Source organism: Bubalus bubalis, chromosome 4 (assembly GCF_019923935.1).
Source record: "Bubalus bubalis isolate 160015118507 breed Murrah chromosome 4, NDDB_SH_1, whole genome shotgun sequence".
NCBI lineage: Eukaryota > Metazoa > Chordata > Mammalia > Artiodactyla > Bovidae > Bubalus > Bubalus bubalis.
This window is the reverse complement of record NC_059160.1, coordinates 55,486,265-55,512,312: the sequence shown is the minus strand read 5'-3', so window position 1 is coordinate 55,512,312 and position 26,048 is coordinate 55,486,265. Positions and strand designations below refer to the sequence as shown.

Below are 26,048 nucleotides of genomic sequence, written 5' to 3'. Positions count from 1 at the left end.
AATCTGTCAAATGGGAATATTAGTACATTCCTGACAGGGTTATTGTGAGGTTTAAGAGAGGTGGTGCTGATAGATCCCTAGTGCATTGCCAGTAAGCATTAAACAGGATCATAACTTCTAGTAGATTTATCATTTTGTTTTGGGATTTATTATTCTATGACAGTGAAATAGAGTGTTCATTTCTTGGCATCAGCCGTGACTTTAATGTGGTTGCTTCCCAAATTTACAGCTCTGGTCCCATGTCTCCTGATCCTCATTGCCTTTGTTTTCCAGTAAAACTCTATCTCCTCCTGTCTAAAAACACACTCAACCTTCCCCAGCCCTTGCCAGGCCAGTCCTTCTTATGGCCACTGTGAGGATGGGGAAATTCACCTTTCTGTTTGCTGTAAGTCTTCTCTGACATCTTGCCGGACAAAGCCACCTGGTGGCCCCAGACTCCTTTCTTTCCATCTTATTGTTGTATATCTCACTAGACTTCTTTTCCTTTCTTGCTGCCAACACTTAGATTTGATCCCTTAGTAATGCTTTCTTAGCTTCTACATCATAGCCTCTATGTCACCTCCTTGCCACTGGTCTAGGAAGAGTTCTGTGAACAGTGGGTATCTATTGAATGCCAGGATAAAGAGCCAAATAGAGAAACACTGGGAATTTCAAAGATGATTAAGATAGCCTCTGATCTTGCAGGATGCTCAGCTCATGAGGGAGACACATAGAAAAAAGGAACACTTGGCTGTGAAGTATGGGCAGAGACTGTCCGACACACGAAAGTGAAAGGGTTAGTTGCTCACTCCTGTCTGACTCTTTGTGATCCCATGGACTGTAGCCTGCCAGGCTCCTCTGTCCATGGGGCCTCTAGGTAAGAATACTAGAGTGGGTAGCCATTCTCTTCTCCAGGGGCTCTTCCCAACCCAGGGTTCAAACCCAGATCTCCTGTATCGTAGGCAGGTTCTGTACCAACTGAGCCACCAGGGAAGCCCAGTCTGACACATGTCTGTGTTCAAGTGGTTTCATGCACAGTGTGGGAGGGCTGCCCAGACACCACTGTCAGGTCTTCAGGATCCAGGCAGGCCTCCCACCTTGTTGCCCTTTTAGGGCTTTCTTGGTCCCTCAATACCCTCTCCCCCATTTGGACTGTCTTCCCTCACACCTCCAGTCCCTACACCCAGCACCTTTTCCAGGGCCTCTCTTTACTTGGTTAAGTCAGCTTTGGGAAGTCAGAGGAAGCTTCCCAGAAGGAATCAGCACCAGAGGAAGCAGGGACAGTTTCTGGCTTTTGCTGCTGTCTGTTTGATTTTGCCAGTACCCATTTCAAAAACTTATTTAGAGCTATCGTTTTGCCTAATAAGTAAAATCCAATTTTCTTACCTTGGCATTTAAGACCCTCAGCTATCTTGCATCAACCTACCTTTGCATTTTTATTTTTTTCCTGACTATACTTACATTGTATTTCTAAATTCTCTATCTTGGCTGCAGATGCAAAGGCCTGCAGAGGTCAGGCATGTAAGATAAATTAAGTGAAGCAGGCTGGGAGTAAGGCATTAGGGAGGGGTGGGGACTGTGGCAGACAGGAATTCCTTTATTCCACTTCAATAGAGTTGCTCTGTGGTTGCTTCAGCTGACAGTTGCCACATGGGAATGCGGTCCAGTATTGCTAGATCTTTAGGGGAAGATCAAGAGGTTGTTTTTTTTTAAATATTTATTTATTTATTTTTGTCTCTGCTGGGTCTTCGTTGCTGCATGCAGGCTTTCTCTAGCAGTGGTTAGCAGAGGCTGCTATTCCTTGCGGTGTGTGGGCTTCTCATTATAGTAGCCTTCCTTGTTGCAGAGCATGCGCTCCAGAGAACAGGCTCAGTAGTTGTGATGCACGGGCTTAGTTGCTCCGTAGCATGAGGGATCTTCTTGGACCAGGAATTGAACCTGTGTCTTCTGCATTGGCAGGCAAATTCTTTACCACTGGACTACCAGGAAAGCCCTGAAAATCAAGAGATTTTTAAAGAGATAACAGAAAGCTGGATTTTTGTTGAGACTGCTCTAGATTTTTATTGTTGTAAATTTTAATTTTGCTTCAAATTAAGAAAAATGTAGGCTAATAAAACATAGCTACAGAATAAATCTGTTCTTCTGGTTGTTCTAGACTACAACCCTTACCTAGAAGGCCAAGTTCATGCCATCTTTTCCATTACCTAGTTCCTCTACTGAGAAGGGCTTTGTCTCCCAAAATCCTAAGGAGTGTTCCTGTCCTGCTTTAGTTCTTTCCTCTCATTTTGTATTCTTGTTAGTTGTAATTTAGGAGAAAGAACGTAGGTTTTGGAGCCAGACAGATCTGGCACTTACTGGCTGCTTGGCCTAGGGAAGATTCAGTTTCCTCATCCATAAAACTGAAGTAGTGGAGAAGGGAGCAACAGAGGATGAGATAGCTGGATGGCATCACTGACTTAAAGAACATGAGTTTGATAAAACTCCAGGAGATAGTGAAGGACAGGGAAGCCTTGCGTGCTGCAGTCCATGGGCTCTCAAAGACTCATATATGACTTAGCGACTGAACAACACATCCTTGTATAATTGCTGTGAAGATTACAGTCACTTTTTGTAAAGTACCTAGAATGTAATAACAGTGAAAGTGTTAGTTGCTCAGTTGTGTCCAACTTTTGCCACTTCGTGGACTGTAGCCCTCCAGGCTCCTCTGTCCATGGGATTTTCCAGGCAGGAATACTGGAGTGGGTTGCCATTCTCTTCTCCAGGGGATCTTTCCAATCCAGAAATCGAACCCAGATCTGTTGCATTGTAGGTAGATTCTTTACCATCTGAGCCACTAGGGAAACCAGAATGTAATAGACCTTCATTTATTTTTTTTATTATAATCACAAGTCTTATCTCCTTTATTAGACTCTGAGCTCCTGAAGGACAAAGACTGGGCACCCAGCACACAGTATGTGCTTGATAAACATACATTGGTTAGTTAACAGGATTCATCAAGTGTGACAATTCCTGCCTGCTTATCAGTAACATGAAGCCTTATCTCAAGTGGTGTTTTATTGACTCACAGCTAAGACTTTGGGGAAATACAAAAGGCAAGATGATGTGATGTTTTAATTGCTGATCCTGACCTTATGTATCTGTCTTGCCAGGTTATGATGTTGCAGGGCCTGTTGCAATTGGGCTCACCCGCTGGAAAAATCCCTATGCACAAGGCAGACCCACCCTACCATCAGATCTGCCTCTCTTCATCTCCAAAGATGCGGGCGTCCCAGTGTATCACCGATCCCTCACTCGCAAGACGGAGCTGGCCACGCCTCTGTCTTGCCCAGCCTCACTGTCCATCACTCCAGTGCCTTCTTACAGCAGCAGCAGCCAGGAAACCCTGAGCCAGGACACAACAGGTAACAGTACTGACTTCCTGTTGGAGAGTCAGGACACAGTGTGTTTAAAGAGACCTTCACGCATTTGCCTACTGAATGGATTGCATCTGTATTTCTGCTTGTGGACCCCAACAATTCTCCCATATTTGCTGGCCTTTAAATAGCTTGGGTGTATCAGAAGTAAGGTTAGATGTGTGCAGAAATATCTGACCTAAGCATTAGTTCTGTTTGGTATGATGTCATCTGGAAATCAACTCTCAATCAGAATTCCAGGACTTTTTGTTTGTTTAATTTCTATTCTCTACTTAGCGACAAGGCATCTATCTTGAATTAAACTCTTGTATTCAAGAAAGTTTTGAATACAGTCAAATTGGTAGTCAGTTACCATCAACATGTGATGCTCCACCAGTTTGATCTATGTCAGGGGTCTGCCCATCACTGCCAGTGGGCCAAATCTTGGCTGCCACTTGTTCTTTTTTCAGCCCAAGAACTAAAAATAGTTTCTGTTTTAAATGGTCAGTATCTTAGTCTGTTCATGCTGCTATGACATAAGACCACAGATCAGGTAGTTCATAAAAAAGGCAAATTTATTTTTCACAGTCTGGGGGCTGGAGGTTTGAGATCAGGATGCCAGCATAGTTGGGTGAGGACCCTTTTTTGGGTCACAGACCTCTCGTAGAGTCCTTACATGACAGAAAGGGTGAGGGATCTCTGGGGGGTCTTTTTTACAAGAATGCTAATCCCAGTCATGATGGCTTTACCTTCATGACCTAACCACCTCCCAAGGGTCCCACCTCCTAATACCATCATATTAGGCATTAGGATTTCAAATGTATACATTTTGGAGGGATACAAACATTCAGACCATACTGTTGGAAAAAAATTAAAAGGATGATAATCTTTGAGACATGTGAAATTCACATTTCAGTGTTCATATATAAAGTTTTATTGGGACACAACCACTTATGTATTTGTCTCTGGTTGCTTTCAGGTGACAATGGCAGAGTTGAGTAATTGTGACAGAGATGTTATGGCCTGCAAAGCCTAAAATATTTGCCGTGTGTCTCTTTGCAAAAAATGTTGACCACTGATCTATGTGATCTTTGGGGCTCATGACTTATACAGTCAGGGCAAGAGGAATATTCACAGCATCTTACTTTGAAATTTATTGCTTCCATTATACTTTGAGTTGTGGAAAGCTTTACTTAGGCAAGAATGGCCAGTTAATTAAACATTTCTAGAGTCTTGAGATGGAGGTTTAAAATATGCAAAATCTATCCTGCCACTATTTTTTTCCCCCTACAGATACAACACTTAGAGATAATGGTTTAGGCGGAGAAATTCAATGCGTAATTTCTGTTCTGGAGATAAATTTTTGAAGGTTGACACTCAGCATTTCACAATAACATTCAACAAATTCACAGATGCTGCCACCTAGAGATGAGACACTGATGTTGCAGACTTTTCAGATGATCAAGAGCAGTCTTTAAACAGTGGATTGCAGACTTCACTAAATGTTCCGAGTCCCCAGCTGCTTAGAAATGAAGATGCCTGGGCTGTATCCAGGGGATGCTGTGGGCATGGCACAGAGCAAGCTTCAGTGTCTGCTTTCTGCAGACTGCTCCCTCCTGGGATTTTTATTTCTGAGTTTCCCACACACACCTTGGGGTGTCACAAATATGACACACAAGTGTCTTTGGTTAAGTGGCTGGATGATATTGCAGGATGCTGGGGGATATTTGCATACCATTAGCTCTGGAAAACTGAGCATCTTTCTGGTTGTCCTGATTGAAGGTCAGTTGGAGAGTAGAGAAATCATGATATGAAGTATGAACATTTTCCATATTTATGTTTGAAATCTCCGGCGCTTTGATTTATCATGATTGAAAACTGACTCTGCCTGCTTTAAAAAGTTGAGTAAAATCCGAAGTTAAGAAAAGTGCTGCCTTTGGCCCTGGCAGCTGCGAGGTTATGGCATTTCGTGGCAAAGAGGAATGTGAAATGGCAGCTGCCAGATTAGCATTTTATCGTGTTTCCCTTTGAGTTGACTTTTCATTTTCTTTTTCCATAGAGCCTCACAGTCTGATTTCTGGAGGAGGTTTCTATTTTTAACTTGTAGGTTTTCAGAAACAAATGAAAAGCCCATATTTCTCTTCAATCCTAGGAACTTTCTGTTAGCGTTAAAATGTTGAATTTTTACAAGCAACTGGTTTTTAGTAATAATAATTTGTGTATTTACAAAGTAAGCCTGACAATGATACATTAAACAAGCAGGTAGTAGTTTATAATAGAATATTATAGATTCTGGTGTAACTTCTGTGAGTCTCAACTATGATTATCTATAGGTTAATTATTGCATTTGTTGATTTCTTACAGCAGTTTATTGATTTTAATTGTATTTTTTTGGTGTGAAAGCTTCCAGTTTAATTTTTCTTTCTTGTTTTTTTTTTTTTTTTTTTTTTTTGCTGCATCTTGCAGCATGTGGGATCTTAGTTCCCTGACCAGGGATTGAATCCATACCCTCTGCATTGGAAGTACAGAGTCTTAGCCACTGGACCACCAAGGAAGTCTCTCCTTCCTGTTTTCAATAATAAAGTTAATTTATGTATACATATGTACATACACACACATACACACATATAGATTTGATTCTGTTGCTAGTTTGAAGAAAACTCTGAGGTAAGATAAGTCACTTTAACTCTAGGAGAGTGCTTCCTACAGTTTCCAGACTGAATTTCCGACTGTTTAATGGTGCCACAGTCCATGCAGACCCCAGGGCAGACACTGGGTGCCCTCATGCTTTAACCCTCTGCTGCCGTCAGCCTCCACAGCCAGCTGACTGACATGTGCATTGTCTACTCTAGAGTGTCTCTGATTCAGAGCATCCTCTCCATCCCCATTGCATTATCTCACTCCAGCTCTCACGATCTCTACTAGAGGAGCCTCCCCACTTCTTAATTCTTCTTTGTCCTTGGGGTTAGCTTTTCCAAATTCATCTCTTCCTCTGTTTTCCACTCTTTCTCCCTCTCTCCATTTCCCTCCCACTTGAAAATCTCTGTTGAGAGAAAGAATGGAGAGAGAGAATATTTTTAAAAAGATAATCACTGAGAGTTTCCCAGAATTGAGAGACAGAAATATTTTGATTCAAGAAACACAGTAATGCCAAGCAGAATAAGTAAAAATAAATCCACGTATAAACATATTGTGGTGAGTCAGCAAAAGACAAAGAGAAAAATCTTAGCAATCTGAAGGGAAAAGCAGATTTACCATGAATGAGAAACAATTAAGGAGGAAGCCTTTCCAATGATAATGATAGAGGCCAGAAGACAGTGAATCAATATCTTCCAAGTGCTGAAAGAGGTAATGGTCGGTTCAGAATTCTGAACCCAGCCAAGTGATCATTGAAGAGGGAGGTCAGCATTAGAACATTTCAGAGAAAGACTGGGAAGGTGTACCCAGTGCACAGCTATTGGAAGAATGGCTGTAAAGCCTATTTAATTTTTTTAAATATTTTTATTTAAAAAATATTTATTTATTTGACTGTGCCAGGTCTTTAGTTGTGGGATTTTAACTTTTAGTTGCAGCATGTGGAATCTAGTTCCCTTAACAGGGATTGAACCGGGGCCCCCTGCATTGGGAGTGCAGAATCTTAGCCCTTGGACCACCAGGGAAGTCCCCTGAAGAGCCTATTTTAGAAAAGAAGGAATTTGAGCCTAGAAGAAAAGCTAAGATGAAAGAAATAAAGAGAGGAAGAAATATATGTTTAATTTAGAAGGATCCCTCTAGAAGAATGGTTTTCAACCAGGGATAATTTTATTTCATGGGTACATTTGGCAATGTCTGGAGGTATTTTTGGTTGACACAATGGGGCAGAAGGTATTATGAACATCTACTGATGCTGAAGCTGAAACTCCAATACTTTGGCCACCTGATGTGAAGAACTGACTCCTTTGAAAAGACCCTGATGCTGGGAAAGATTGAAGGTGGGAGGAGAAGGGGAAGGGGAAGACAGAGGATGAGATGGTTGGATGGCATCACTGACTCAATGGACATGAGTTTGAGCAAGCTTTGGGGGTTGGTGATGGACAGGGAGGCCTGGCGTGCTGCCGTCCATGGGGTTGCAAAGAGTCGTACACGACTGAGCTACTGTACTGAACTGAATGGGTAGAGGCTAGGAATACTGCTAACCATCTGCAGTGTATGTGACATGGTCCCATGTTCATCATTAATTCTTAACACTGCCTCCTTCCTTTGCATTTCTCTTCTTATATGTTGTACCTTGACCTTGCAGTGGGCCCCCACCTTTATGGCATTTCCAGGACTGTCTTTGATAAAGTATATCCTTCACACTTTTGATTTTCCTTTTTCTATGTTTCTTTGTGTCCTTTGGCTCTTCCTAAATTCTATCTCATGCTGCATATAGGTCTTTTCTTGTTCACTTATACCAATTTTTCAACCTTGGCACTATTAACATTTTGGGTTGAGTAATTCTTTGTTATGGAGGCTGTCTTGTGCATTGTAGATGTTTAGCTGCATCTCTGGTTTCTACCTGATGGATGCCAATTGTGACAACCAGAAATATCTCCAGACAATGCCAAATGTCTTCTGATTCTAAAATTGCCCCTAGTCGAGAAAGTGAAAGTGAAAGTCGCTCAGTTGTGTCCAGCTCTTTGCGATTGCATGGACTATATAGTCCATGGAATTCTCCAGGCCAAAATACTGGAGTGTGTAGCCTTTCCCTTCTCCAGGGGATCTTCCCAACCCAGGAGTAGAACCCAGGTCTCCTGCATTGCAGGTGGATTCTTTATCAACTGAGCTATGAGGGAAGCCCCTAGTCTAGAACCACTGATTTATACTAATTAAGTCCAGTGCAGTTCTCTGGACTTCTGCTTTTATCCATTCTTTTGATCTGTCTTTTAACTGATATAGTTAAACCATTCACATTTAAAGTGATTATTGATAGAGCTGGGTAAATATCTACTGCTTTGTAACTGGTTTCTATTCATTGCATTTGTTTGCTGTTTCTTCTTTCCTCTCTCGTTTTAATTGAACATTTTATATGATTTAAATTTATATGATTTATATGATTTATTATATGAAAATTATATGATTTATTAAATTTATATGATGAAATAACATTTATATGATTTAAAATGGAATGGACCATATATGTGAGACAGCAAAAGAGACACAGATGTAAAGAACAGACTTATGGACTCTGTGGGAGAAGGCAAAGGTGGGATGATTTGAGAGAATAGCATTGAAACATGTATATTACCATATGTGAAATAGATCGCCAGTCCAGGTTCGATGCATGAGACCGGGTGCTCAGGGCTGGTGCACTGGGATGACCCTGAGAGATAGGATGGGGAGGGAGGTGGGGGGAGGTTCAGGATGGGAAACACATGTACACCCATGGCTGATTCATGTCAATATATGGCAAAAACCACTACAATATTGTAATTAGCCTCTAATTAAAATAAATAAACTAATTAAAACAAAACAAAAATGGAATGGGTACCTACCCCCTTATTTCTCTGTCTTTAAAATGTTTTCCTTTTGTCAAAACATCCCTGAAGGGGTAATTCAACTTTAATTGTATGTGATGGAATGTTTCCTAGTAAAGTTTATATGGAATGTAGTAGGTATCATGGTTAACCTGCTAATGTTGGGAAGTTGTAATAAGTGAAACTGCTTGTCCTGGCTTTCTGGAAGGTGATCTGTGGTTTTCTAGAATATTGGCTGGGTAGAAGATGTCACAGTAGAAGGGTAGGCATTTGAGTAAAGGTTGTTCAAATGAGGAACTGGTATTCCAAACAATGGGCAGTGCATGGAGACTGATCCCAGAGCAATTAGGGGTTGTGTGTCCTTATAGTCAAACTTGAGCACTGAATGCATTATATATAGAGATGCTGTTATATGGGGTCGTTGGGTTCTCTGGGGCTATTACTTTGGTGTTCAACTTTTTTTGGCATTCCATGAGTTAATTGACATCTGTGAACGGACCTAGAATCTTAACCCATGTATATGCCACTTCTCTGAGAAAAACTGAGGTTAGTTGGGGATTGCCTGCATTTTAGAACTAAGAGGATGGTTGGTAATGTTTATTTGACAAGAGAACTGGCTGAGAGAAATAAATCACCGAGCTTTCTTCAAGTTTCCTAATTTCCTCTTGTTCTCTTAAATTTGGCTGTATCATTCTTTTCAGAATTCAAGACCATGTGCTGCCATTTAACTTCTGATTCTAGCACAATCCCGTTAATCCCTTCTCCAGGTGTAGTGGTTATTTAGTTTTAGAAGATTGAATGCATCGGTGAATCAGGGAATGATTAATGGCACATGAGGACAAAGTCAATTAAATGATGCAGCTAAGAAGTTTCTGGAGGATTTCTGATATATGAAACGGAAAAACCTGATTTAAAACTGTATTAAATCTGGTTTGCAAAGGATGATATATTTTAGAATCAAAAGGCATTAAAATGCTCCAATAAACTCATCCATTCATCCAGTCATCTAGATTCTTGCTACCTGATGTGTGGTCCTCTAGAGATAAGAAGGCTTGAGCTGGGATTAAGCAATATAATCCAAAAGGGGCACATCTGAGGGATAGTTTGGAGGTAGCTTCAGCACATCTTGGTGATTAATAGATGTGGTATGTGACTGAGTGGATATTGTATGTGCTTCCAGATAAATTGAACTATATTACTGAAACTTTATTGTTTAGGCCAGTTCTCTCAAACTTTAATGTGAATACAGATTACTTGGAGATGTTAAACTGAAGATTCTCATTCAGTAGATGGGGGTTGAGGGTGACATCTTGCTTTTCTGACAAGCTCCTGTATGACTGTTGTGGAGCTTGTAATTTAGTGTGAGATGCAGACAACAAAATCACACCCCAAAATGTATAGTATAGTATAGTGATGAGCAGGCAGGTGCTGTGAAGGAAAGGGATCTTTTTAAAGATCCTTGGAAATCTTGTTTTTATCAAAACATGCCTCTGAGTTCCCAGAACAGCACTCCATAAAGACATTTGCTTTACCACCAGTTATAAGCAGAAGGTCTGCTTATACCATGTTTTGGGAAAATGATTGACCAGTGTGGTATGTGTTCTGACTTTTTTGTATACATGGTTTTAGATACAAAAAAACCCCAACAACCACAGTACTGCTTGAGGGGGCGGGGGCGGGATTAGTTAGCTTGGTTTGGGTTTCCTGGGAAGTAGGTTCCGAGCTAGAGATGGACATGTAAGAAGTTTATTGGGGAGAACCCTTGAGATGAATGTGTATGAGTGTATTTGTGGATGTGGGCGGTGAGGATGGGAGTGGGAACGGAGCAGGGCTGGGTAGAGCCGGGATTTGGACTGTGATGACATACACAGGCTTCAACGCATCATATAGGGTGATCTGGAGCGGGCCGGCCTTCAGAATTGTCCCCCAATGGGGCTTTGTACCTCTCATCACTGCCTGGAGGCAACCTGCTACCTGAAAGGGGTGTGACCTTGAGAAATTCTCTTGGAGGGTAAGGCCCCAAAGACAGAGAAACTCAGCTGAACGGCATCAGCACCAACACTTAGAGCAGCTGGGGGAGTGTCAGGGCTCACTACAGCCTCTGCTACATCAGCTGATTGAAGTGAAGGGATTAAGAAGTTATAAGGGGGAAAGGCAAGTTGGCTGCACAGTGGATTTCTCAAGCCACGGGTATGGTAAGTCGGCTGGGGTGGGAGGCGATGACTGTGCCACTTGTTTAACTGAGTCCGGAGTTGAAGTAGGTTAGGGTTTTTAAGATGTGGTTCATCAGAGTTCATCCAGTGGGTTTTTGGAGAGCAACTGACTTGTAAATTATTTTGAAAGTCGGGAACGCATAGAGGATCTACGCTTTGAATTCTGTGGTGGGGGAGGTGGTGATGCATGGGGCAGATTTTCTGAGCACCCAGATTCAGGCTCACCTTGTAATATTTCCCTCCAACAATGGGGCACCCTTCTGACGACTGGGTGCCTGGTTAGGAGGGTAGGAGTTTGGAAGTTTTCTACGGCGGTTTCTTTTCAGCAAAATAAGAATACAGATGGTTTATGGCTGTAACTGGAGAATGGGCGAATTCCCTTCGCTTTTTTCATCCGAGGTGGTGTCCATTTATTCAACAGCTGTTCCCTGAGTAGCAAGTACTGAGTGGGCCAAGCCCTGCATTAGGACACAGGGCTCCTTTCTTTTTGGAATGACGGTGGAGCAAGCTAGTGGATTAAACAGATATTAAATAATCACAAATAAGAAAATCTGATTAGTTCAGTGAAGGGGGGGGAGTACAATTAGGGATTCCACGTGGGCGATGCTGGCGGGAGATGCGCAGTCACTGACTGGGGCACGTGGGCTGGGCTCCGCGGCAGACAGGGCGGCAGGAGCTGCAGGCTCCACCGAGGCGGCGTCTGCAGCTGCCCGGAAGAGCTAGCGCCTAGGCGCCCGGAGCCGGGGAGCCCAAAAGGCGCAGGCGCGCGCAGGTAACGCAGAGGCGGAGCTGGAGCCCCACGGCCCGCTCTCTTCGCCTGGGCTGCGCTGTGGGATCCAGGTTCCAAAAGCGGGCTCAGAACCAATTCGCCGGAGCAAACAAAACTAAAACAAAATCAGAGGGTATATCAAGTGGGGTTTATTTAGATTTGAAAACAGGTAAAGACTCAAGAGTGACAGTAGATTGAGAGATCTCAAGGATGTATTGGAGCTGGTGAAGTTATAGTGAGAATGTGGGCAGCCAGGAGACTGAAGACCTGGCTTCCCGTCCCAGCTCAGTCACGTAGCATGGTACCCTCACCCGAAGGACTTAACTTCTTTGAGCTTTGATTGCTTCATCTGTAAAACAATACTGGTATGAGACTCAAATGAGATCAAATAGACGAAAAGTTTGTTAATCCTAAAATGTGAGGATTTTAGGAAAGTGGCTATTTCTATTAACTACTCTGGCCCACTGACTCCTTCTCTTTCCTTACCTGGCTCCTCCGATTTCCTGGTTTGGGCTTGGATGCTGTGTTTAGTGAGTTGTAAAATGCTGTGCCACTGCCTTGTCTTAGTTTGTGGCTTTCAGCTTGTTTTTGCAGTGTGTGTGTGTTTTGCCATTACCTAGAGTGACAAACATTTTCATACTGTGATCCACTACCTCTACTTTTCTTCTTCCTTCTCTCTCACATCTGAAAACAATGTTTCAGGACATAACACTTATCCTCATGTGTTATGTACTCTGATATGCATTGTTTTCCCCCCAGAAGTGCGTTGTGATCCGTTAAATTGATGCCATTGTCTACCAATGATTGCAACTTATAATTTGAATGGCATTGATCTATATAAGATAGTAGTACCTCAGATCCTCTGAAACCATAGTAAGGTGACAGAGGTAATTTTTTTGCTGGTGTGTGTGAGGTCTGTTGTACAAGGATTTTTGGACCGAGGTTGACTACTGGTGACTGAAACCATGAGAAAGGGGGACTGCTGTAGTGTTAACTGTAGTCACCTTGCTGTACCTCCCCAGGATTTATTTTTTATAACTAGAAGTTGGTATCTTTTGACCATCTTTGTCCATTTGCCCCACCCTCTGCCTTTGACAACCACCAATCTGTTCTGTTTCTATAAATTCATTTTAATTCATTAAAAAAATTCTGCAGGTAAGTGAGCTCATATAGTATATTTTATCTCACTTAATAAGTCCGTCAAGGTCCATCCATATTGCAAATGATAGGATCCTTCTTTCTAATGACTGAATAATATTCTGTTTTACATGTATACCACATCTTTATCCATTCATCTATTGATGGACTCTTAACGTTGTTTCCATATCTTGGCTATTGTGAATAATGCTGCAATGAACATGGGAGTACAGATATCTTTTGGAAGTAGTCTATCTTCCTTGGGCAAATTCCTGGAAGTAGAATAGCTGGATTGTTCAGTAATTTGATTTTTAAACTTTTGAGGACCCTCCATACTGTTCTCCATAGAGGCTGCACCAACTTACATTCTGATCAGTGTATCTTTTTTTCCACATTCTGACCAATACCTGTTACTGCTTGTCTTTTTGGTGATGCCTCACACATGTTAGAATGGCTGTCTCATTGTGGTTTTGATTTGCATTTCCCTGACTAGTAATGTTGACCACCTTCTCATGAATCTGTTGACCATTTGTATGTTGTCCTTGGGAAAATGTCTATTCAGTTCCTCTGCCTACCTTTTTAATCATATTTTTTTCTTTTGAGTTGTATGAGTTCTTTTAATATTTTGAATATTAATCCCTTCCTGGATATATCATTTGCAAATATATTCTCCCATTTAGGAGCTTTCCTTTTTATGTAATTGATGGTTTCTTTTGCTGTGCTGTAACGTTATAATTGTAATCTCTTTTTTTTCCATTGTAGTCTTTTTTTTTTTTTTCTTTCTGATGTCAGATCCAAAAAAGGCATCCGTAAGACCAATGTCAGGGAGCCCCTCTCTGTTAAAGAAGTTTATGGCTTATATTATTATCCTTGAATTTTAATGTAGTATAGGCTGCTACAGAATAATGCTTTTGTGTTATTTTCCTCATTTAATTTTAGGGCCAAGATTTCAGTATTTTGTGTCTTAAACTAACATTTTGCAGCCTTCCTATATAAAAAGTATAGTCAAGATTCAGGATGAAACTAGAGGTGTCACTTTAATTTGTGTAGAATACATATTATTATTTTATAATGTGATTTATTGATGCAATGAACATTGACCAGAAAGCCCAAGACTTAACAAGAGACAGGAGAACAAGAAATTAGATGATGACTCTTCTCCCTTCCCCCACCTTCAATAGTTGAGCTTAAAAAAAAAATCTGCCTCATATCTTGAGGAAAAAATTGCTATATAGATTCAGTTGTACTAAGAAGTACTTTTATTGTTTGGCTGAAACACAAGACTAGCCAGAAAAATCTTAAGTTTTCAATATGCTCTAATCACTTATTTGCTATGCATCTTTTAAAATAGAGCAGGGATAAGATTGCCTACATCATATGTTTTTGTAAGAATTCAGAGTGAATCAACTTAAAGTCCTTAGAAGAGGGCTGCACATAATTACTACTATTTTCATGATCATAAATCCAGTTATGCACATCCTTAATTCATCCAAAATGTACTGAACACTGCCTGTGCTTGCCATTGTGGAAAATGGTGTGGATGTTAAAATGAAAAGTAGGGTCCTTGCCTCTTTGGGGCTTCCAGCAGAGAAAATAATTTCACACGTGGTTATAATTCACTAGAATACAATCATCTCATCACTTTCTTCTTCACACCCCTCATTGAGTCTCTGTCTGCCCTTTATAATAGTGGATCCTGTCCCATTGGCCTCTTCAGGGACTTTATCAGCTTCTTTCCAACTAGTGTCTACATTCACTCAAGTCCTAAATCCTATAAACTAAGACAAACCCCAATTCTCTATAACAAAAGTGAACAAACTAAAAATACCAACAAAATAAGCAAAACCCAACTCCTAACTCTAGAGTGCCCTCTAGCTACTACCCCCTCTCCTCCAAACTCCAAAGACAAGCCTGCATTCATTTTCTTCTCTTTTCACCCCTTTCTTCCCTTTATTATTCATCTGGCATCTCCACCCACCCTTGCATGGGATATATCAATCATCAGTGACCTCCTAATTGCCAAACCTAGTACCTAGTAAAAACCTAATCCTTCTCCCTTTCAGTGGGGATTGTTCAGCTCTTGGGAGATCTCCATGGAGCCCTTCAAGCTTTGGGTTCTATTCTATGTTCTCCTTCACTAGACCTTCTCTATATCCCTTAAATATCAATATGAATATCAATATATTTAATTGATATTTAGTAAATATAATACATTTAGTAAATTTATTTAATAAATAACAGTCTGCCCTTTTACTCCCTCTGCCCTTCCTGGTTTGTAACCTTGTTTGTTGATCTGTATTCTGTTTTGTAGGCTCAAACCTCCCATCTGACCTTTTCTGACTTTTTTAGAAATATTGATATAGATATCTCACAGGTACCCCAACTCAGCTTAGCCACAATACCCTGCCCCCCGCTTTTTATCCCAAATTCACCTTTTCCTTCTGTATTTTCTCTCTTGGTTGAATGTACCCAGTTGTCCAAGCCAAAACCCTAGAATAATCCTATACTTTCCTCTTCTGCTCCTCACATCCCTGCAGTAAGCTGTGTTGAATCTGTCCCTGTTCACTCTCCCTATCTTGAGTCAAACCTTGTCACTTTTGTCTGGATACTTCCCTCAAGCATCTCCAGACTCTTTTCTTGATACTATCAAAGATAATATTCTTTCTGCCCTATTCTACTTCTTATCCAACTACTTTGATTGATCTATATCTATTCTCCTCTCTCTCAAGGACTATAGCTTTGAATATAAGTGCATGCTCAGTTGCTTCAGTGGTGTTTGACTCTTTATGACCCCTGTGGACCATAACCCTCAAGGCTCCTATGTCCATGGGATTATCCAGGCAAGAATACTGGAGTGGGTTGCCATTTCCTACTGCAGGGGATCTTCCCAATCCAGGAATTGAATCTGCGTCTCTTGTGTCTCCTGCATTGGCAGGTGCATTCTTTACCACTAGCTCAACCTTTAATATAAAGGAAAATCATATCAACACTCAAAGCTCCTTTTTAAAAAGGAAAGGCCAGAAAGCACTGGAAACATTACATCATGCCTGAAAATGTCCTGAGTGAGACCCTTTGGATCAGAGGTTGGCCGTGGAAGGCCTTGCGGTGAGCTCTTCCTCCTTTAGCCTGGACTTAATCTGCCTGGAAGTGCTCTGACCCAGAGTGCTCTTCATGGAGAGACTCTGGCCCCAGAGTCACCTGCCCTTGGTCCTGGCTCATTCAGGAAGAGAGTAGGGCTGACATTGAACTGTACTTGGATATGAGTTGTTAGCACAGATGGTGGCCTCAGTGTGTGATGCTTGCCACGTGACTGGTGTTGGGGAGCAGATGGACGCCTTCTTTCTGCACCAGCTGACACATGAATCCTCCTCAAAGGCGCAAAGTACAAGCGGAGTGAGGCGGTCTAGAGCAGGCAAGCCAAGGAGTCAGGTGAGAGCATTCTGTCCTCTCTGGCAAGAGCTGCTGGCTGTGTGTCCTTAGGGCCAGGTCTGGAACTTGGTTTCCCACAGGAGATGTGTTACTCTCCCCAGTTTTGATTTAATAATGATAGCTGTCACTTACATGCCTCTAAACAGTTCACAGTGTGTTTTAACCTTCATTATCTCACTTGATGTTCATGCTGACCCTGTAAAGCAGTGTATTGGTATCCCAGGATTGCTGCAACAAGTAGCCACAAACTTAAGTGGCATAAAACAAGAGACATTTATTCGCCCTCAGTTCTGGAGGCCAGAAGTTTGAAATCAAGATGGCAGCAGGACTATCTTCCCTCTGAAAGCTCTAGGGAACAATCTTTACCTTGCTCTTTCTGTGTGTGTGTGTGTGTGTGTGTGTGTGTGTTGCTCCTTTCTGTCTCTTGTAAGGACACTGTCACTGGATTCAGGGCCTATTTTACTCCAGGATGATCTCATCTCAAGATCCTTGCCTTAATTACATTGGTTAAGACCCTTATTCCAAATAAGTTCAAATTCTGAGGTCCTAGGTGGGTATATATTTTATAGAGTACTGTTCAACCCACTATGGATAAGTATTAGTAAACTCATTTGAGGCTGTAGAAGAGCGTGTTTTGCACAGATACCTTGGAGCATGGACTCAAACTCAAGTCTTTGGATGTCAAATGTCATACCTTCCTACTGGGTCGTGTTAGCCCCCACTCTCTCGATATGTGGTATCTTGGTGTGGTGGGAGCATCACTTTCCTTCCCATGTGTTAAGCACCACTACAGCCTTGGGAAATGCATGCATCTTTGTTAAATCAAGAACAGACCAAACTGGAGCTTTCTTACTATGGCTGAGACTGGAATTAGGGGAGAATGAGTTAATGGATTCTGGGCTCAGTCATTTCTCCCTGCTTTTTCCATCTCTTTCCTACATCTTCAGGGCTGTCAGAAGGGGCTGGGCAAAGCATAGCTGCTATGGTTGTGTGGTCAGTGTGGCTGAGCTGACTTGGCCAGGCGACCCCTCCAACATGCTGTTTCTTTCCTTCCCTGAACAAGAGGCACCTATACTCCACACCTGAAGCTTTTAGAGACAAAAAGGGAGGGAGGAAGCAGAGAAGCATAGGAAGAGAAGCAGGAATGTGTCTACTTAAACTGACTCTAAAAGTTTTTTGCAAGAAAGATCCCTAGGGCCTTTATCAAGGCCTTTTGGCCACTTAAAGCCAAGGCCGCCTTTGCAATATGCCGCATCCTCCTCCTCTTTTTCTTTCTGTCTCCTATCTGTATTTTCTCCTCACTCTACCCAAAACTTCAGTTTCTCCAGCACAGGGGTCTTTGGTGGTGTGGGAAGAAAGGCATCTGTCCAGAGGCTTTGCATGACTTTCAGTCCCAGGCCCACATCCTGTCCTTGGGCCGATTTCTGCAGGTCCTTAGCATCAGGGTCCCTAGGACCACCTCCAGGTTCACTGATTCCCTGGGAGAATTTGAAGGAGTCAGTACATAGTCCTAATCACAGCTAAGATATATTTTGATGAAAGGGTACAAAACAATACCAGCAAACAGAAAATTTAGGTGGGACAAAGTGAAAGTGAAGCTCAGTTGTGTCTGACTCTCTACAACCCCATGGACTATATAGTCCATGGAATTCTCCAGGCCAGAATACTGGAGTGGGTAACCTTTCCCTTCTCCAGGAGATCTTACCAACCCAGGGATTGAACCCAGGTCTCCTGCATTGCGGTCAGATTCTTTACCAGCTGAGCCATAAGGGAAGCCCAATAATACTGGAGTGGGTAGTCTATCCTTTCTCCAGGGGGTCTTCCTGACCCAGGAATTGAGCCGGGGAATCCTGCATTGCAGGTGGATTCTTTACCCATTGAGCTATGAGACAAAGTCCAGAGGAAACCAAGCTCAAGTTTCCAAGGGTTTTTTCCCAGTGGAGTTGTGCAGGATGTAGTTAATTCCTCCAACACCAAATTGTGACAACATGCATCAAGTGTTGTCTACCAGGGAAGCTCATTAAAGACTTGGTGCCTAGGGGGTATTTGGTCACATGAGTCCCCTCTGCCTTGCATGTATCAAAATCCCAGACTCCCAGAAGGAAAGCAGGTGTTCATCATAACCCACATGGCTTAAACAAACCCAGGCACCATGAGCCATTCTTTTGGAGAATGGATAGAACTGTCCTGAAGTCCAGGTTCTCAGATGCCAGCCAAGGGCCAACAAGCATTTCTAAAAAAACGGTCTCAGGCCTGCATTAATTCTTTCCTGCACAATCCAAGTCTTCTCTTTCAGGTTCTAAATTTTCAGCTGCTCACAGTTTCTCCTCCCTGTCTTTAATGTGGACCTTCTTTCTCAGCATCCCAGGCTTCCTTTCCAGGGCTCACAGTGGAAGAAGAAAGGGTCTCCCCTATTCCTCCTTGTTCTGCCTTCACTAAGCACATAGAGGCATCATCATTAATCATTAGGGGAAAAAGGGTATAACAAAAGCAGTAGAAACCTTATCAGTTCAGTTCAGTTGCTCAGTCATGTCTGACTCTTTGCGACCCCATGAATCGCAGCACTCCAGGCCTCCCTGTCCATCACCAACTCCCGGAGTTCACCCAGACTCACGTCCATCAAGTCAGTGATGCCATCCAGCCATCTCATCCTCTGTCGTCCCCTTCTCCTCTTGCCCTCAATCCCTCCCAGCATCAGAGTCTTTTCCAGTGAGTCAACTCTTCACATGAGGTGGCCAAAGTACTGGAGTTTCAGCTTTAGCATCATTCCTTCCAAAGAAATCCCAGGGTTGATCTGCTTCAGAATGGATTGGTTGGATCTCCTTGCAGTCCAAGGGACTCTCAAGAGTCTTCTCCAACACCACAGTTCAAAAGCATCAATTCTTCGGCGCTCAGCCTTCTTCACAGTCCAACTCTCACATCCATACATGACCACAGGAAAAACCATAGCCTTGACTAGACGGACCTTTGTACAGTTCCCTTAATCATGAGCAGTTCCCATTTCTTACTTCCCAGAAGTAATTTTATACGGTGCTGGAGGCTGTCCAGGTGCTCCTAGGTGCTGGAATGTTCAGGGCCCCATATATAACCCACCAGATTTCAGGATTGGTTGATAGGTAGGTGCAGGTGCTTGGCATGTCGAGATTAAACTGCATGGTTGATGCAGTTTCCACGAGGGCAGACTGTTCGTAAACTGCTGAGTCACTCTTTTTCTGACCAGAGTGGTTTGGAGAATGTGGCATAAATTGGATATTGTTCCCTTTTGTACTTTCTGCCCAGGCCTTGGGACAGCCTGACTCAGGCAAAATTCAGGCTACCATTGCCTCATGCTGGCCCAGGTGTTGAGGGAAAAAAGGAGGCCAGAATCTCTAGTGCTGTCGACCTTCAGCCAGATTACCTTTTCCCCACTCAAAACTGTGGCTCCTTTGGAAAGGAACAATATATCAGAAATGTCAGTTATTTTAGAAAGTCCTCTACATGGAAACCTAGAGACATGAAGACTGGGAGGATGTGTTCTTCTGTACCAGGTGAGAATGTGGCTGGGAAATTTCAGCTCTCTGGGGAGTTCCCAGGTACTTCTAGAACTTGCTCCTTATCTCTCTCTGGTTGAGATCTTAGGTCAAAAAGTAGTTCTTGTATTGACGTCCTGAACACCCACTCTGTGCCATGGCTGCTGCAGTTTCCACAAGGGCAGAGAGTTCCTACTTTGTTTACTGCTGAGTCCCCAGCATGAAAGCCTAGAACGTGGCAAATGTCCAATGAACCCATTGTCAAATGAATCTGTTGTTCCATTTAATCTCCAGAAACAGCTTTTTGAAGAGTAGAAATTATATTTTCTCATCTTTAAGACAAACACAGTGTTAGTGAGATGAAATAACTTGTTAAGATGTATACCATAGTATGCTGCTGCTAAGTCACTTCAGTCGTGTCCGACTCTGTGTGACCCTATAGACGGCAGCCCACCAGGCTCCCCCGTCCCTGGGATTCTCCAGGCAAGAACACTGGAGTGGGTTGCCATTTCCTTCTCCAATGCATAAAAGTGAAAGTGAAGCCGCTCAGTCATGTCCGACTAGTAGCGACCCCGTGAACTGCAGCCTACTAAGCTCCTCTGTCCATGAGATTTTCTAGGCAAGAGTACTGGAGTGGCTTACCATTGCCTTCTCCGATACCATAGTATAGCGGTGCCCAATCTTTTTGGCACCCGAGACCAATTTTATGGAAGACAACTCTTCCACAGACTAGCGGTGAGGGGATGATTTCAAGATGATTCAAGCGCATTATATTTATTGTGCACTCTATTTCTAATCTAATGCTGCTGCTGATCTGGTAAAAGGTACCAGCCCTTGACTTGGAGGTTGGGAACCCCTGCCACAGTAAGTGGATGAGCAGGGATTGGACCCAGCTTCACCTGGGTACAGAGAGGAAGTTCTGAACCATGCATGTCATAGGCCCTCAATGTGTTTGTTGCATTGAACTGCTTTGTTTGGTTTGTTACAGCTTTGAGTTGTAAATGCCATACTTGGATGTATTGATGTTTTTACTAGTGTGTTTCTGTAACTTAAAGTGCTACAATTTCCCCAGATTTTCAGATTTTCCCATAGTTGATCCCTGAGTCAGAAAGATCTGCTGGAGAAGGGCATGGCAGCCCACTCCAGTATTCTTGCCTGGAGGATCCCATGGACAGAGGAGCCTGGCAGATGACAGTCCATGGAGTCAAAAAGAGTTGGACACAACTGAGCGAATTTCACTTTCATAGTTCACATCATACTTGGATATTTCAGGGAGATGGGAGTAGCATTAAATTTGGTAGAATAATTCTGTTTTTATAAAATTTCTAAGAGACTTTGATTCCCTTAAATCTACGTAATTAACAGCTATTAAAATTGTCATGTCATGAATCTCTATGCCTGTGATAGCATCTTATGTGTGAAAAGCCATCTGTTTAGGTAGCTATTTACGAAGTGACAAATAGCTTCTCTGTTGAAATCAGGAAACAACTAAACTTCAAACACAAAAAATCTATCCACACAGTCATTCTTAAACCTGTTATGAAACATCCCTGCTTTCTCACAGAAAGACTTTTGAAATCAATTTTCTTGGATGGCATTCACTTAATTACAAAATTTGGCAGCCTAATCAATCTCACTTTTCTCATCAAGAGTGCAAGGATATCTTAAGAGGTAAGCATTTGTGATTTTAATACAAAGGAAAGAAGCAAGTGATCTAGCTGGCTCCTGCAATTGGTCTGACCTCTTTATAAATAATGCAGAGAAATTAATAGGATATTCATGAAGATAATAAAAATGTAACTGTTACTTTGGTGTTTCAATCTAACAATGAGAGTGTATAGTGTCATCAGCCCACTGGGTGGAAAAGGATACCCAGGGGCTCTATTATTACCTTATCCCTTACCAGCTGTTGGCCATGGGCAACTCCCTTAGCATCTTGGAACCTAGTTTCCCGATTTGTGATGTGAGGTTGTTATAAATTTGCATAGAGAGTTGTGGAGGTGCTTAAATGAATATGGGAAACCTTGATATGAACTGTAAAGGGGTGTATCAATACAAATATAAAGAATCCTTATTATAGACTGGAGGGTCATCTGATCGATTACTCCCCAAATTTTTGTTTTTTTTGGACACAATTAAGTACAGACACATCCTAGAATGATACTTTGACTCCTATGTCTAATATGACCTCTTAGCGTCCTTCTATCAGCCGCAAATTGGCACTTGCCATAGTCCCACCTACCTCTGAAAGGATTAATTCACGTGCTGCTACAGCTGGTAACCTCCAGCACCCCCTGAAGGACTTCAGGATGGAGAGCAGAAATGGGGCACTATGTGCTGTGGGAAAACGGGCGGGACAGGTCTTCAGATAGTCAGATATTCTCAGGAGCTGATTTTATGAGCCCAATTCTTATATCTCCTCATCTCTAGAAAAACACTAAAATCCTTCATGGTGACAACTGTTTCTTGTGACTCAGAAGCTTCATGGGACCAGCAGAAACTCTCTAAAAGAGTATGTGCCTGACTGCCAATTCAATACCCTGTCCTTTCCCCTTATGTCTTTGGAGCAGTTTCTCAGAGCTGGGGTGCTGTCTGCCAAGCTGCAGTCCTCGTATTGCCCCAAATAAAACTTGCAGCTCTCACATTGTGCATTCTTTTTAGTCAACACTACCCACCCTATAGTGATAGGTGCCATTAAGTTGCTTGAACTTAAATATGTTGCCAGGGGAAGGAAAATGCACATACATTTTGAGAATTTTCACAAGTTGAGAATTATGTTTTATTCAGCCAAATTTCTGAGGATTTAAGCCCAGAAGGCAGCCTCTCAGATGGCTCTGAGGGACTGCTGGAAAGAGAGGAGCCAGGATATGTGAGCCAGGATATATGAGTTTTGCAACAAAAACCAGGTAGTCAGAGCATGAAAAGATGACTGTCAATTAAAGAAAACGAGCCATCTCAAGTTAATGAATTTAGTACTTTTCTATGTATGGGAAGATGCAAGAGTCTGACTCAGTGAAATCATTCCTTTGATATGCACTGTATCTATCTCTAGCCAGTGTCCTGTCTTTTTCCCTATCCTGGATCCCCTTAAGGTAAACAGTTGGGGGTGGCTGCAGTGGCTGATGGCTTGATGGCTGTCACGTTCTTCATCTAATAATATGGCAGGTGATATTCTTCACCCACAAATACTTAATGCTAAAGCCATCTCTTGGGGAGGCTTAGACAGAAGTGTCATATTGTTATAACTTAGAACTGTTGCTGCTGCTGCTGCTAAGTCGCTTCAGTCGTGTCTGACTCTGTGCGACCCCATAGACAGTAGCCCACCAGGCTCCCCCATACCTGGGATTCTCCAGGCAAGAGTACTGGAGTGGGGTGCCATTGCCTTCTCTGTTAGAATTGTTAGTTGTAGTCTATTGGTTTAACACATTCCAGGAGTATAATGAACTTAGTTAAGCATTATTTGATTTTCCACGAAGCTTTTTTTCTCAACCGAATTGTCTAAACCTTCAGAAGACAACATTTACAGACTTTAAATAATTCGGCTTCAGTTCAGTTCAGTCACTCAGTCGTGTCCGACTCTTTGTGATCCCATGAATCACAGCACACCAGGCCTTCCTATCGCCAACTCCCGGAGTTTACCCAAACTCATGTCCAGTGAGTCGGTGATGCCATCTAGCCATCTCATCCTCTGTTGTCCCCTTCTCCTCCTTCCCCCAATCTCTCCCAGAATCAGAATCTTTTCCAGTGAGTCAACTCTTCGCGTGAGGTGGCCAAAGTACTGGAGTCTCAGCTTCAGCATCAGTCCTTCCAATGAACACCCAGGACTGATCTTTTTAGTATGGACTGGTTGGATCTCCTTGCAGTCCAAGGGACTCTCAAGAGTCTTCTCCAACACCACAGTTCAAAAGCATAAATTCTTTGGTGCTCAGCTTTCTTCACAGTCCAACTCTCACATCCATACATGACCACTGGAAAAACCATAGCCTTACCAAATTCAGACTTAAATTGAAGAAAGTAGGGAAAACCACTAGACCATTCAGGTATGACCTAAATCAAATCCCTTATGATTATACAGTGGAAGTGAGAAATAGATTTAAGGGCCTAGATCTGATAGACAGAGTGCCTGATGAACTACGGAATGAGGCTCGTGACATTGTACAGGAGACAGGGATCAAGACCATCCCCATGGAAAAGAAATGCAAAAAAAGCAAAATGGCTATCTGGGGAGGCCTTACAAATAGCTGTGAAAAGAAGAGAAGCAAAAAGCAAAGGAGAAAAGGAAAGATATAAACATCTGAATGCAGAGTTCCAAAGAATAGCAAGAAGAGATAAGAAAGCCTTCCTCAATGATCAATGCAAAGAAATAGAGGAAAACAATAGAATGGGAAAGACTAGAGATCTCTTTAAGAAAATTAGAGATACCAAGGGAATATTTCATGCAAAGATGAGCTCAATAAAGGACAGAAATGGTATGGACCTAACAGAAGCACAAGATATTAAGAAGAGGTGGCAAGAATACACAGAAGAACTGTATAAAAAAGATCTTCATGACCACACAAAGATGGTGTGATCACTGACCTAGAGCCAGACATCCTGGAATGTGAAGTCAAGTGGGCCTTAGAAAGCATCACTACGGACAAAGCTAGTGGAGGTGATGGAATTCCAGTGGAGCTCTTTCAAATCCTGAAAGATGGTGCTGTGAAAGTGCTGTACTCAATATGCCAGCAAATTTGGAAAACTCAGCAGTGGCCACAGGACTGGAAAAGGTCAGTTTTCATTCCAGTCCCAAAGAAAGGCTATGCCAAAGAATGCTCAAACTACCACACAGTTGCCCTCATCTCACACAGTAGTAAAGTAATGCTCAAAATTCTCCAAGCCAGGCTTCAGCAATACATGAACCATGAACTTTCAGATGTTCAAGCTGGTTTTAGAAAAGGCAGAGGAACCAGAGATCAAATTGCCAACATCCGCTGGATCATGGAAAAAGCAAGAGTTCCAGGAAAACATCTATTTCTGCTTTATTGACTATGCCAAAGACTTTGACTGTGTGGATCACAATAAACTGTGGGAAATTCTGAAAGAGATGGGAATACCAGACCACCTGACGTGCCTCTTGAGAAATCTGTATGCAGGTCAGGAAGCAACAGTTAGAACTGGACATGGAACAACAGACTGGTTCCAAATAGGAAAAGGAGTATGTCAAGGCTGTATATTATCACCGTGCTTATTTAATTTATATGCAGAGTACATCATGAGAAATGCTGGGCTGAAAGAAGCACAAACTGGAATCAAGATTGGTGGGAGAAATATCAATAACCTCAAATATGCAGATGACTCCACCCTTATGGAAGAAAGTGAAGAGGAACTAAAAAGCCTCTTGATGAAAGTGAAAGTGGAGAGTGAAAAAGTTAGCTTAAAGCTCAACATTCAGAAAACGAAGATCATGGCATCCGGTCCCATCACTTTGTGGGAAATAGATGGGTAAACAGTGGAAACAGTGTCAGACTTTATTTTTTGGGGAACCAAAATCACTGCAGATGGTGACTGCAGCCATGAAATTAAAAGTCACTTACTCCTTGGAAGGAAAGTTATGACCAACCTAGATAGCATATTCAAAAGCAGAGACATTACTTTGCCAACAAAGGTCCACCTAGTCAAGGCTATGGTTTTTCCTGTGGTCATGTATGGATGTGAGAGTTGGACTTTGAAGAAGGCTGAGTGCCGAAGAATTGATGCTTTTGAGCTGTGGTGTTGGAGAAGACTTTTGAGAGTCCCTTGGACTGCAAGGAGATCCAACCAGTCCATTCTAAAGGAGATCAGCTCTGGGATTTCTTTGGAAGGAATGATGCTAAAGCTGAAACTCTAGTACTTTGGCCACCTTATTCGACGAGTTGACTCATTGGAAAAGACTCTGATGCTGGGAGGGATTGGGGGCAGGAGGAGAAGGGGACGACAGAGGATGAGATAGCTGGATGGCATCACGGACTCGATGGACGTGAATCTGAGTGAACTCCGGGAGTTGGTAATGGACAGGGAGGCCTGATGTGCTGCGATTCATGGGGTCATGAAGAGTCGGACACAACTGAGTGACTGAACTGAACTGAACTGACTAGACAGACCTTTGT

The 26,048-nt window shown here is 42.4% G+C and overlaps 1 protein-coding gene across 11 annotated transcripts in view; it reads left to right on the top strand.

The window, feature by feature from the left end:
• The window catches only part of ANO4 (anoctamin 4), a 442,247-nt gene that overhangs the window by 22,994 nt on the left and 393,205 nt on the right, over window positions 1-26,048 (top strand). For 9 of the 11 annotated variants that reach the window (XM_025283649.3, XM_044941445.2, XM_044941444.2 and 6 more), the window contains exon 3: window positions 3,129-3,380. In XM_025283649.3, the coding sequence (XP_025139434.2) occupies window positions 3,129-3,380 (252 nt within the window). Of the gene's footprint in view, window positions 1-3,128; window positions 3,381-10,699; window positions 11,062-26,048 lie in introns of those variants that run through there. The other 2 variants (XM_025283653.3, XM_044941448.2) reach the window with 2 other exon arrangements.